Source organism: Dunckerocampus dactyliophorus, chromosome 3 (genome assembly GCF_027744805.1).
Source record: "Dunckerocampus dactyliophorus isolate RoL2022-P2 chromosome 3, RoL_Ddac_1.1, whole genome shotgun sequence".
Lineage (NCBI taxonomy): Eukaryota > Metazoa > Chordata > Actinopteri > Syngnathiformes > Syngnathidae > Dunckerocampus > Dunckerocampus dactyliophorus.
In genome coordinates this window covers 19,790,915-19,804,484 of record NC_072821.1, presented here as the reverse complement: position 1 = coordinate 19,804,484, position 13,570 = coordinate 19,790,915, and the positions used below count along the sequence as shown (strand labels likewise).

The following is a 13,570-nucleotide window of genomic DNA, read 5'->3' as shown; positions in this document are numbered from 1 at the left end:
TGCTCCTGGCAAAGTCTAAACGCAGTTTTGTGGCATTGAAGGAGACATCGCCATGTGTCTTGATAGACAGCCAATTGGATCCACTGGCTCAGCGCAGGTGTGATATTTTTCGGGTCTACCACTTGACTTTTTTGTTCCATAATGCTCAGGATCTTTACTTTTTTTTACTGCACCCAACCTCAGCAGCAATGGTACGCTGCGAGAGGCCTTGCTTATGCAGCTCGACAATCCGACCACGTTCAAAAAGAGAAAGCTTCTTAGCTTTAGCCATCAGGAGGGCATGACAGTGTGAATGCCTGACAGAAAATGAAAATTTTGAGCAGATTTTGGCTTTTATAGCCTGTGATCTTAATCTTTTGATCAGCTGATATGGTGGTAAGCTGTGCGCTTGGTCCTTGCTAAAGATCTGTCCCAGGTCGTGATACTTGACTGGTACACCCGACAAGTTAATTTCTTATGGTGGTGTATTGGTAACCGGACTCTGGAGTGGCAGCTGGAGTGGCAGTAAAAGTATGATGAGGAACCTAATCGATTCGTGGTGTCCTGAGAGCCAGAGTGATAAAACTGATAGGAGACCACCGCCAGGAGGTGACCATCCAACAAGCACACTTCTTTGGGGCTATGTAACTTGACTTTAGTGAAGCCATGATTCTCAACAAAACTAGAGTCCATAAAACTCATTTGGACCATCTTACCTCCCCAAGGGACAGTCATGGCCACTTGGAGTCTCTGATTATTCAATTCCATAGGATTAACGTCAGGCTCCTTGGCGGTATACTCACACGCCGGGGGAGTGGATTGATCCCCATTGGCGGGTTGATCCAACGGCGATACACTGACGATGTCAGGTGGTGATCCCAGCTGAGGAGTCGGTCATGTGGTGCACTTGGCGCTGAGGTGGTCGGCAGCGCTGCAGTAGAGGCAGAGCCGTAGGTTGTACCCCCCAGTTGCATTGGCGTCTCAGTCGATGGCTCTGTTGTTGACGTCTCCATGATGCCACCCTCTGGTCCACGTGGTATCCGGATCGTTCTCGGCCTTTGAATCGTTGGGGTGGCGATGGCTCCCTCCTCCTCAGTGTGTTCTTGATCACGTTCCCTCAGCCAGTTATCCAAACGAATGGCCAAGTCAATCAGTTGAGCCAGGGTCTTGGTATCATCCCGCACCGCCAGTTCGTCCTTTACACGGACGTGGAGTGCCTTGCAGAAAATGCCTCATAGCGCCACCTCATCATATCCGCTCTCGGCTGCCAACACACAAAAGTCTATGGCAAAAGCTGCCACAGAGTGTCCCTTCTGTCTGATATCGAGTAGTCGACTTCCTGCCTCCCTGCCCCTTAGAGTGGTCAAAAACTTTTCTCATTTGGTCAAAAAAATGAAAGAGATGAGCGATGGGTGGGTTAATGGTGGGTTTAGCTTTACTCACGGCTATGGCCCAAGTGGCTGCCTTGTCGGCGAGCAAACTCATAACAAAGGCCACCTTCGCCTGGTCCGAAGGGTAAGTGCTGGGTTGTTAGTCGAAAACTAGTGAGCATTGATGGAAGAGCTGCTTGCACGATACTCCTTCCACAGAATAACGTGGGTGATGGGGACTGTTGGGTTCACGATGCGACGAGCCCGTGGACGCCGGTGGTAACGGTGGGTTGGCAGCTACGAGGCTATGTGGAGAGGCGACTCCTTCCGGAAGTCCTCCATCTCTGCGGGATACATATTGGACAGATTGTTCTGTCACGGTCGGCCAAGGCCGATGTATAGGATCCCAGAATGCAGAGGCGAGTCAATCCGTTTAACAAAAGTTTATTAACAAAAAGTGTCCCACAAGGAGTAAAATACAAAAACACAAAAGGAAAGTACAACAGAAACAGCCGGGCGGAGCCACGGGAAAGACACTAACACAAATAGCTGCTGGAGATAAGGATAGCAGGAAAAAAACAACAATGGGAACGAAAGGTGCTGCTGAAAATGCAAGCAGGGAAAAATACAGTAGTCGCTAAGAACTGCTGAAAACTAAGCAGGCACGACTAGAGCAAAAATATAACAAAAAAAAACACACCGCTCTTGGAGAAGCCAAGCAAGGAACAATGTATCTACAACACGACAAGGGTAGACCAGATAGCAATACACAAGAGGTAATACGAGGCAGGGGTACGCAGGATACAGGTGAGAAGCAGGTAACAATCTCGCAACATGTACACCAAACAGCACTGCTAAAGTAGTCCCAGGTTCATTGGCTGCAGGTGTGACCAGGTGGCTCCTCCCAGGCCAGTCTGCAGTGTGCTGCAACCAGATACAGACAGGCGGCAGCAAAGCAGCACCACAGATCATGACACTTTCATCACTGTTAGAGCTGTCAACTATTTAGGTTTGATTCTCGCAACAATACGGGTGCAAAGTGAGATCCATGACGGCTCAATACGGGTCTTGGCAACCATACATGATATGTAGGGTTTGCCGCCGCAAGCCTAACTTTTTAATGTGTTACCCCCGCAAAATATTTTTCATGGCATGTGCTGGCAGGTAAGTTCCAGCATGGCAGACATGTTTCTTATTGTTTTGGCACGCCTGCGCAGTGTAAAGGAAAGTTGTTGCCCAAGATGTTGGGGCAAGACACTACACTGCACGCAGGTGTCAATACAGGCTGCAGAATGCAATCGTACGAGCCACAGGTGATCGGCATTGAAAGGCATGTGATCGGCATATGCCGATCACATGCTTTTTCACCGAATTCGGACGATATACTGTATATAGTGGTGTGGAAAAAGTGTTTGCCCCCTCCTGATTTCTTTTTTTTTTGTCACACTTAAATGTTTCAGATCATCAAACAAATTTAAATATTAGTCAAAGACAAAACAACTGAACACAAAATGCATTTTTTAAATGAAACCTTTTATTATTAAAGAAGAAAAAAAAATATAAACCTACATGGCCCTGTGTGAAAAAGTGATTGCCCCCCTGTTGAAACATAACGGAGATTAATCGAGAGCTATCAGTCTGGTAAAGGTGATAAAGCTATTTCTGAAGCTGTTGTTTGTTTGTTGTTTGTTAATCTGAAGCATTTAAGTGTGGCAAACATGCAAAAAAATAAGAAATCAGGAAGGGGAAAACACTTTTTCACACCACAGTATATAAGATAGAAAGATAGATAGATATAGATAAGAAGTTATAAAGCTGTGTATTATAGGTGACAATGAGTATTTCTTTCTCATTTTCAATTTTTTTCAACTTCCTTCTTATATTTTTTTTCTCTGACTATTTTGATTTTATTTTATAATATTTTTCTGATTGATTTTCATAATATTACAACTTTTTTTAAAAGCATTTCTTTAAATATTTAAACTTTAGGCCTCTAAATTTATTTATTTTTCCTTCATAATTTTACACATTTTTTCTCTCAAAAGATAACACCTTATTTTCTCTTAAAATGAATGATTGACTAATTTGCTGTTGTTTTATTAGGTTTTCTTGGGTTTTTTTTAATTTTACATTTTTATTTTGTTTTTTTTAGAAAGTGCTGTGAGCCAATAAAACATTCGCATGGGACACCAAATAACTGCTCTTTTTTCCATTTTTGCTGTTGTTTTAGAAATTTTGTTTTTCTTAATATAATTACATTTGTTTTAGAAGGCCAATAAAAAACCACCACAGAACACATATAGCCCCTGGGCCGCACTTTGGCCAATATTGCACTATATTAATTCAGCACCATACTGATGTACACTTTGTTGTAAAGTTTCCCAACATGGTTCACTCTGTATTTAAAAAGACATGTAAAACATTTAAAGACAATGCTGCACACTGTGTGTGTGTGTGTGTGAGAGCGACAGGGAGAGTCAATTGTCTGCTCAGCAACAGTTGACTCTTTTCAGGTTGCATTCCTATTTATGTCATCATCATCGTCATCATAAGCTTTTCTGGTAATGCTTTGTCTCCTGTTACTTCAGACTATGTTTGGGCCTACATTCAAACCAATGGCAAAGATAACAAGAGTACATGGATAAAAGGATTATCAAAAGAGTTTCAAATAACGGCATTTGAGCATTTTTGCAGGAAAAATCTGGTCTCAGGTGAACTACAGAGGGGACATCTTGGATGTAGTGCAGACATGTTCCAAGGGGGTGGGTTAATGTTTAAAATAATCAAGGACTAGAGATCCACTGAAAAATGGTTGGACTGAAGAAGTGGGGGGCATCATTTAGGGTGATGCTTCATATTTCTGCGGGGTGGCGTAGAATATCAACAATGTCCACTGCCATCTGACGAGAAGCACATTAGCATCTTTCACAGCATGTCCAGCCCACCATCACCACCCCAAACTGAGTCATCTGGCTTGTAGGCTGTGGAGCCAAGGGGATTGCCTTTTTAGGAGACACCTGATTCCAGCTTAACATACTCTGGCCCAGCATAAAGAAGCTATGGAAGATAACACTGACACTTTGATGTGAGTGGCCACCCTTGATAGAGAAGGTGATAGAGATTGGAAAGCTGGTAAAGAAACAACGGCATCAACACCACTGGCACTGGAAATATGTCTTTCAAGAAACTGTGTGGTGATAATCTCTACTCAGTTGTTTATTAACTGCGTATTTTGAGGTGGTTGAGAAGCTCTTCGGCTGAAAGAAGTTCTTTGAATTTGGGAGGATCTTGTGGCCCATATTGGGTAGGATTGCAAAAAGTGCTTGGAGCATGGAGAAATTCAAGGCTGGTATGGTTCTGGGTGGTGTTGGCGATGCCTTGGGCTTCAGAAAAGGCCGTTGGGAAAGTTGCCCATCAGGTAGAAAGATCCAGGAGGAACTGGCATCCTTGGGCGGTCTGGGGGCACTAAAACTGGACCCAGATAACTGGCCGCTGAGTGATGCAACGTTGATGCACATAACCACAGCTGAGGCACTTATAACAGGTAAGTTCAGCATCCATCTTGAGCGAGGTTACCATTTAACAACAGTTTTCCACAGTACTGAAAATACTTAACCCATTTCTCCTCATATAGAACGTTGGGTTAAATATGTTAAACGGTTGCACAATATGTCTGAATGGAAAGCATGCACCATCCTTGTACCCAGTCAACAGAACCAAATCTAAGTACAGACCATCATATGTATGCCCTCACTCAAATGTCATCTTAAGCCCCCCAAAGGACAGCAATGCATTACCAGGACAGAGACGTTCAAAATAGTATACAAAAGCTTAGCTGTCGTTCAACAATAGCTGGTCACTGCTGGCGACATATTTCAGTGCAGACGCAATTAAAGCCAAAGACAAGGCTGCAGTAATATGGTGATGACATTTTTTGAGATTAGGTATCCCCATTTAGCCACATCCTAGCATGCCGACACACATGCACTTGGATGCAAACAGGCATAGCAGCCAGACTGAAAGATTTGACTGTATTAATGGATGTGTTTCCCTTTTAATCTTCTGACCAGAAATAAAGCAGAAAGGGAGTTCTTCAGAGGAGGACGATATGATTTATAATAGATACAATTTTTCCAACTTTCCGTGAACATCTAACAATATGTTCTACATTACTTTCTTCCTTGTAGCAGTATTTGTATGAAAGTCAATTCAAACAGGTGAAAGAACATTTTTGTTGATGGCTGTGGTCTTGGATCCCAGCTGACCCCTCTGTGTGTGCGTTAGTGTCTCCACTTGCTTGAGGCATGCTGGTCCTAATCTGTGGTGTTGCAGGCTGAGGCTAAACTTAGTTCATTGCAGAAACACACATTTCCTTTTGCCTGCCAATCATGAATGACTCAGAGTCACTTCATGTTTGTGTGTACATGCAGATTACTGGTGTCTGGAGGATCTGTACCGTGAGGTGGTGCGTCTCTACGTTGAAGCCATGGTGTCTCTCCAGGGCAGAACCCCTGATCCGGCCACAGTGGAAGGCTGTGTTCACCTCAAACCTCATAATTTTCTCCTTGCTTGGCATACGCCCTTCAATGAAAAAGGTACTCTGGGTTTTGAGAAGCTTCTCTCCTAATAAAACATGTTTAATTTATTAAAGTTTGCAAATACATGTGTCTGGTCAGGGTCTGGATTTGGGGCAGCTGCTAAGGCCATGTGTGTGGGTATGAGATACTGGCAACCTGAGAGACTAGAGAGCCTAGTGGAGGTCAGCATTGAGATCGGAAGGATGATTCACAATCATCCCACAGGTGATGCAACTTAAACATAAACTGATTTTTGTCAGTACAGTGTTCCCTCACTACATCCCGGTTCACCTGTTTTGCAGATTTTTTTTAAAGTGTAATTTTGCATTTTTTTTTTACAGTGTATGAACGCGCATTGTGTTCTGCGTCCTTGTGGTGTATTACAGCAATCTATCGGTGCTCTGTTGTTGTGTCTGCTATTGTATTTACTACTGCTACCAGTAGAGGGTGTTGTATACTCATGTGAGAGTTGAAGACATTGCAGCTCCACTTGTTGTCAATATGTGTTTACATGTACGAGCATATTAGGAACCCACAGTAGACAACAGCTGGCTAAATATAGAGCCACAACAGTCTTTACTGGCTAAAGGAGAACCTGCCCATTGTGTTCTGTGTACCGATTGATTGACAATGGTCTACAGCCAATCTCCTTCGTGCCGTTCCCTGTTGTGGGCAATAGCTGTTAGCAAACTAACTAACTGTGTGAGCTGCTTGCTAAGAGACAATAAACAATAGAATAAGAAGAATAAACTAACCAGCTAAATGAATCTTTGGTTCAAGGAGTAGGACGAGGAGGAGGAGTTTTGAGTATGTTTTAACAAGGGTACAAAAACACTAGAGCCGAACGGCGCCAGGACAAGGCACGGAGGAGTAAATATGCGTGAGTCACGGAATAATTTCTTGTGTCCAACCTAGTAGATTGATCATTAAAATTCAAACGAAATTTTTACTTTGAGAGTGTTTAAACGATAGAAATGTGAGAAAATGTTCATGTCTGTCTGAGAAAAGTGTATAAAGTGTATTGTTAGGGGTTTTACAGCCTTAAAACATATAGAATAATTGTAAACAAATTAAGTTGCCTACTTCACGGATTTCCTTTATTGCGGGCTATTTTGGGAACCTATCACCCATGACAAACGAGGGAATACTGTAATGATAACCACAAATTGCAGAGTATGTTCAACCTACAAGTATTACGTTTTGGACCTGACTACTGAGTTGGATATGACACAGACGGTGTCATTAATTTGCTTCAGGCTTCCTGGGTTCCCTGACAACAGCGCTGTTTGCATCCTTTGCAATCCAGGGAAAACCTCTTGCAACTTGGGGCCGTGAGCTCATGAAAGTCATCCCTCGAGCTGAGGAGTACTGCAGGAAGACTATAAGACATATGGCAGGTAACACTAGGTTTCTGTTCATGTTTCAAAAGAGATGCAGTTATACCATAATGACCTCAATATAAGACAGCATTGTGTTCCTAGAAAAAAGCCTGAAAAAGACAGGTTGTCTTATATTTGATTTGATCTACAGTCTAGAAATGTCTCCAGGTGCATCAGAGCTTTTCATCCTGTCCCTCACACACAAACAAGTGATCTGGAGAGATACAGCGGTGATGCAGAGACCTGCATTAAAAAGTGCCTCAAAGTTTGGGCAATTAAAGCACTAACAAAGGACGAGTTTTATTCCCAAGTTTAATATAATAGCGATCAATGAAGCCAAACAACTGTCAAGTAGGTAAGAAATCTGATTGTAGTTTTTCAATTGTAATCTACCCGTTTTTATTTAGCTGATAATGAAAATGTGATTTAAAAAAAAAATCATTGGCGGTCGTCTTATATTCGGGTCAGTGTTGTATACTGGATCATTCAAAAGATTTTGGAGTTCAGTACACATACAGTATCTAGCAGAAAATGGTAACTTAGCCGATGGTTGTTTTTTTAAATGTACGTTTCTATACAGAATATCAGGAAAACTGGTTCTACTTTGAGGCTAAGTGGCAGTTTTACTTGGAAGAAAGGGAACTAGAAAAAGAAGGTCAGAATAAACCGTTGGCTGACAATCGCTACGATGCTGACGACACAGATAAGGTAAGTCTCTCCTTTAAAATGTATTTAAGAATTTTACTTATATTACATCACATTCATTTTGGTTCAGATGTATAAGCGATGGAGTTCAGAGGGACGTGCTGGCCGGAGGGGACATGATGCCCCGATGATAGCCTATGATGCCCTCCTGATTGCAGGAAGCAACTGGGCTGAACTGTGCAGAAGAGCCATGTTCCACGGAGGTGAGTTGTTCAGACATTTTTAAAATGAGTAGATTCGACAGATGACCTCACTGAGTCTTGTCTGTTATTTTAGGGGAGAGTGAAGCCACAGGCCTGATCGCTGGTTGCCTCTATGGCCTTATGTATGGTGTAAATCAAGTTCCTTCAAGCCTATACCAGGATTTAGACAAAAGGGAACGCTTGGAGGAGCTTGGACAGGCGCTTTACAAAGCAGCATCTGCAGAGAAGTGCATAGACAAGTAAAACTGCTGCCTATTGGCTCTATCAGAAGAACTGCACGACCCAAAGACCTCTCGCCCCTGCACTGTCCTTTAGTCCTCTTTGGTAGATCCTCTTTCTAATGTAACATGTCCTTCATTCTCCCCTCCCCCTTGGTCTTGCCATCCATAAACCACCTAAGTATATTTCACGAATCACAAAAATAAGAAAGGTTAGGCTATCCTGTTCAGCATTTGTCTATATGCATCTGACAAGCATGTATTCCACATAAAGTGGATCTCCTATGATGTAACATGGATTTTAAGATGAATGAATGCTTGTATATTGGATTGCAGTGGGGAGAATTAAACGTTTTAGTAAACTATTGCAAATGAGGATAATCCTAACTCTAAACCCCTATTGCTTAATGTTAACTTATATTAACATTTGAGTCCAGTGCAAGATTTTTCCAGATAGTGGGACAATGGTAAAATACATAAAACATGCAATAATCCATCTCATAATATCAATATATTGCCTAATAAATATAGTATATATAGTATATATATAGTATAAGCACCCAATGATATAACTACATTTGAGAGCAATCTAACTGTAATCTGTGCATAACATTGACGTGAGTGTCGTTGAGTGCAAAGGCAGCCATGTGATTGGTGATTTGAACTATGACAAAACTGTTAGTAAAGCATGGGAAATAACCATAACATAGTGATGATTAAAATGTTCTTAGATACTGTATATGAAGTCTGTCTCTCTTCCTCTTATAATAATGTTTCTAGATACTTTAATATTTGAATTTTCTTTAACCCAAATGATCTATGAACTAATCAATGCTGCTTAAACTAATCAATGCTGCTAGAACACATATCAAATATGAATATTTTATAATTTTTTTTCCTAAAAGAGCATTTTTTGTGACATTTTTTAAGTTTTATAAAACCAGACTTGAAAACATGAAATTAATATTTTAATTTAATTTAATTATGTGTGGAATTCATTGTTGTCGTCAATTGACTTTTTAAAAAGAGTTAAAAAATGTCCCAATGCCCATGTTTCTATTTTTGTTAGTTTTCCTTTTTTCTGTACACACAAAGAAACTAACTCACTCGTCACACTTTGTCATGGACGTTTTTTGGGTTTTATACAACCAGACTGTAGCAACCGGTCACACTCATATTCCATTGGTCGTAATACTTTTTGTTAACATTTCTGTAGTTTATTAACAGACATAACTGAAAGGTTTTTAGAAACCGTTTGTTATCTGAAACCATATTTGACATGGATAACTCTGGATTTTGATTCTTCTGTATGATCCAAGACAGACACGGATGGGTAATAATTAAGGAGATGGCAGTATAGCAGTATACTGTATTTGTATAGCAGCCTGGCTTGCATTTACTTTCTATGGTTCTGGCAGCTGAGTCTCACTGTTACTACCATACACAATTAAAACGCACAGCTCATAGAACACTCTACTTTTTCAGATGAATGACTTCATACCTATCAGTGTCGGCTAATATGAACACAGTCATGTGGATTAAGTTTTGCATATCCTCTATTCTCTATAGACCAGATTCTCAGAAAGCCTGTATCAGCCCTGATGCCACTATGTTGACGAAGTTGCTAAGACACCGTGACTGTCGCCGGGAGCTCCGAGGGATTCTGGAGAGCCTCCTGCATTACCTGACACAGGAACTTCCCAACAGGGCCACCACAAGCAAAGATGTGGAGAATGTAGTTTTTGCTGCTTCCTCTGATAGAAAGAGGGACTGTCCTTCTCCTGAGCAGACTGAACTTAAAACAAGCCACATACCAGTGATTCAGCTCCCCGATGGAGGGACCATTTCTAAGACCTCCGAAAAAAGCTGGTCTGGACACCAAGAAAAGCATCATCAAAGAATATCTGCAGGTAATAAAAGCGCACAAGACCCCATGCTTCGGCGTCTTACTCCATTCCGGCTCCTCCAGTCCAAGTTCCTGAGGTCCACCCCCAAACCTGCCATCACCCACAGAAGGGAGGTAGGAACTTTGTTGTCCAGCAGAAGAACAGCAGGTGATGAGTATCACAACCAAGATGGTGGACACAATATTTGCAAGATGAGCAAAGAAAGAAGAGATCAAAAACTGAAAAGAGGCAGCACTGTGAAGGATATTGTGGCCAAGTTTGCCATAACTGAGCAGAAGGAAACTGGAATGAAGACACCGAAGCAGCAGGCAATCAAATCAAGGCTAATTAGAAAAGAGATCGTGCTGTCCTCCTTGATGGAAAAGTTTGAGAACATTGCCATTGTACGCAAAGGAATCAACCCAAAATATTCACGTGAGAGACCTCCTGGGACAGTCAGTGTAAAACACACGGTGGCTTGCTGTGAGATTCAGCACAAACAGAAAGTGGATGGAGTGGCTCACAAACAAAATCACTGTCAGGTGGTTCAATCTGAAAGTGAAAGACAGTGGCTGACATCAGATCAGACAACAAATGGGATAGAGAAAGAAAAAATAGATCTCCAATTGAAAGTAGGCCAAATGCAGACACATTTGGGGGGCAATAACTATTCATTGCATGGCATGAAAGATAATGCACAGTGCTGGAGTTCAGGTAAAATACAGACTACAGAAGAAAATATGTGTACCACAGAAAAGTATGCCAGTCTAGAGACCCTCAGTTTTAACAGTGTAATGCAGTGGTCCCTCCCTGAGCCCTACATGTGTGTGCTGCACAGAGATCCCCCACACAAGTGGCATACAGCAATTGTGCTGCCATACTCCATTTTATGGTCCACATGTAGGGATTCTTCTCCGAAACAAGACTTTAAGAGAGATGAGATTTCAGCCAGCCTAAACATGAAAAAGATTGAAAAAGATCCCAATTTTGGGAGACGGTCTGTTGGTACAGACTACAGTTTAATAGGGAAAGACGTGGTGGATGACCCAGACCCACTCTGGGGTGGAGCTGCTCAAAGAGGGCTGCCAGAGTATGTCATACCACATGTTTATAGATTTGACTCTCAACAAGGTGATGACAAGATGTATGTCTCCTGTCAATTAGCACTGCACACAGATATTCCTTTGACTTCACCGTCTAGCTTTTCTACAAATGCTTCTGAAATTGCATTAAGGACTGAAGAAAGTTTTCAAGAATCATGTCCTCTTGACATCAAAACACCAAGTGTTCATGCCGCCACAGACAATAAAGAAGCAGAAATAACATTTAAGCTCAAACATGAGCAGCATGTAGAAGGTAAAGGAGACATATCAGTGGCAGACATGGAATATGCAGAAGCAGCACAAAGCTGCCAACCATCTTCGGTCACTTCCAGTAGGCCAGTGTTTGAGGTGACGCCTCCTGTTGTAAGATCACCTGATCAAATTCAATTACAGATGACTAACAAAACTCAGAGACCAAAGTACACAACAATAAACTACGGGGACCCTTCTGTCAAACAAACATATAAACCCAAAGTTATACGCTTTACTGACACCTTTACTTTCTAAGATGGTTAGAAGATAATTCACACTTGTCAAGAAATAGCCTGAGAGATGCTGAATGTTCAATTCATTACCATGAACTGTTTGAATGCCTTGAAAAAACAACTAATTGATAAATTCACAATCCTTTCAGTTATTTTAAACATGTTTCTACAACTTGGTCAAATATATTTGGGCATCTATCATTTATCAAACGTTGTGATGAGATGATTGAACAACATTTTTGTGTTTTCTTCTTCATCCAGTACCTTTACCATATTGCCCCCTACACTACCCTTGCCGCCAATTAAAGGAGATTTTTTTAAGTGTGTTTGATGCTTTTCGCATATGTGAGTGTGCATCCTCTGAGCTGTGTAATCATTAAATAAACGGTGACTATATTTTGTAGGCCAAGGTGCTAAAATGAGTGTGCCATTAAGGTCAGTGTCAACATTGCAGCTGATTTCGGACTTTATTCCAGAAAATATGATTCACCAAGGAAATGGAAACTGTGTCAAAAGAAATATGCTTTATGTATTAAATATATATATTACTAGTATTACACTTCTTATATGGGTATTTTTCAATAGTTTGGTAACTCCCTTAGCTATAAGGGAACTAATGACAAAATCCATAATGCTAAAAACTCACATTTCTACCACGATTTAAACAATGATCTACTACTATGAATCAGTCCCGCATTTTATCCATTGCAGTAACCACAAATCTATATTTTTATTGTTACTGTGACGCCCTCAAGTGGTCAAACCCAACCCCAAAACAATGTTTTAATAGCTTAAACAATTCGAAAATGTTTTAAAACAGGTAGTTTGACAGGTTTTAGACCCATTATCACTATGGCTGCACTCATTTCAGCCTTCAAATATGAACGATTTGCAAAATGATACATCCACACATTCACAGATATTCACCACAATCATAAAACACAGATACTTCGTACTTCCACAGGCCATCAGAAGTTTGCATTTGGATTATATTTTCACAAGACGGTAAGAGATCAACCAATAGACCTTCTATATGATAATAACTAGTGGGGGTGTCTGTAGATGTAGAACAGGATACAATGACAAATCGTTGAACTTGAATCCCTCTTACACATGTATTTTTCAAACATGAAGGCTAACACAAATAATGACTCACAGTATTTAAAATAATTTAAATGGCTGAGAGGTGCATATCATTTTTCTCTTGAGCAATGTTTTATCAGTGTATTTACCTTAAAGGTGGAGCAGACGTGTTTTACTGTTTTACACCCATCCTCTATTTACATGTGCTCCTCCTGAGCCGCAGGCTGCAGTGGAAAAAGGCGTGGTTACTCACTGGTCTTGCTGCCTTCACCATTATATGTTGAAATTAATACATTTAAACGTCCCTGATGATTAATTATCTATCAATCCATTTTCTATACCGCTTGGCCTCACTAGGCTCGAGCTATGCTGGAGCCTATCTATGATTAATTATTATGAAGATATTTTATCGTTTGGGAGATTATATAAGAGAGTTCGTGGTGTGATTATAATATTAGAGGTAGTACCAATTATGTACGTATATATATATATATAAGGGGTAATTTTAAATTGTAAGTGTACTAACGTCCCATTCTGAGTGCAATAAGCTGTTAGCTACTGAATTTCTTTAAAAAACAGCAC

The 13,570-nt window shown here is 41.0% G+C and overlaps 1 protein-coding gene and 1 long non-coding RNA gene across 2 annotated transcripts; one reads left to right on the top strand and one right to left on the bottom strand.

Moving 5' to 3' along the window:
• Positions 1–4,285: 4,285 nt before the first annotated feature.
• On the top strand, positions 4,286–9,066 carry adprhl1 (ADP-ribosylhydrolase like 1). Its single transcript, XM_054770876.1, has 7 exons — positions 4,286–4,893; positions 5,780–5,944; positions 6,026–6,151; positions 7,183–7,323; positions 7,886–8,013; positions 8,081–8,213; positions 8,287–9,066. The coding sequence occupies exons 1-7, from the start codon at positions 4,680–4,682 to the stop codon at positions 8,454–8,456; spliced, it is 1,077 nt and encodes a 358-aa protein (XP_054626851.1). The 5' UTR covers positions 4,286–4,679; the 3' UTR covers positions 8,457–9,066.
• LOC129178549 (uncharacterized) lies at positions 5,394–13,214 on the bottom strand. The gene is made up of 3 exons (XR_008569807.1): positions 13,138–13,214; positions 5,806–5,930; positions 5,394–5,728 (listed from the first exon to the last, which is right to left on the bottom strand). It is a non-coding gene; the product is annotated as an uncharacterized LOC129178549 (long non-coding RNA).
• Positions 13,215–13,570: the final 356 nt, after the last annotated feature.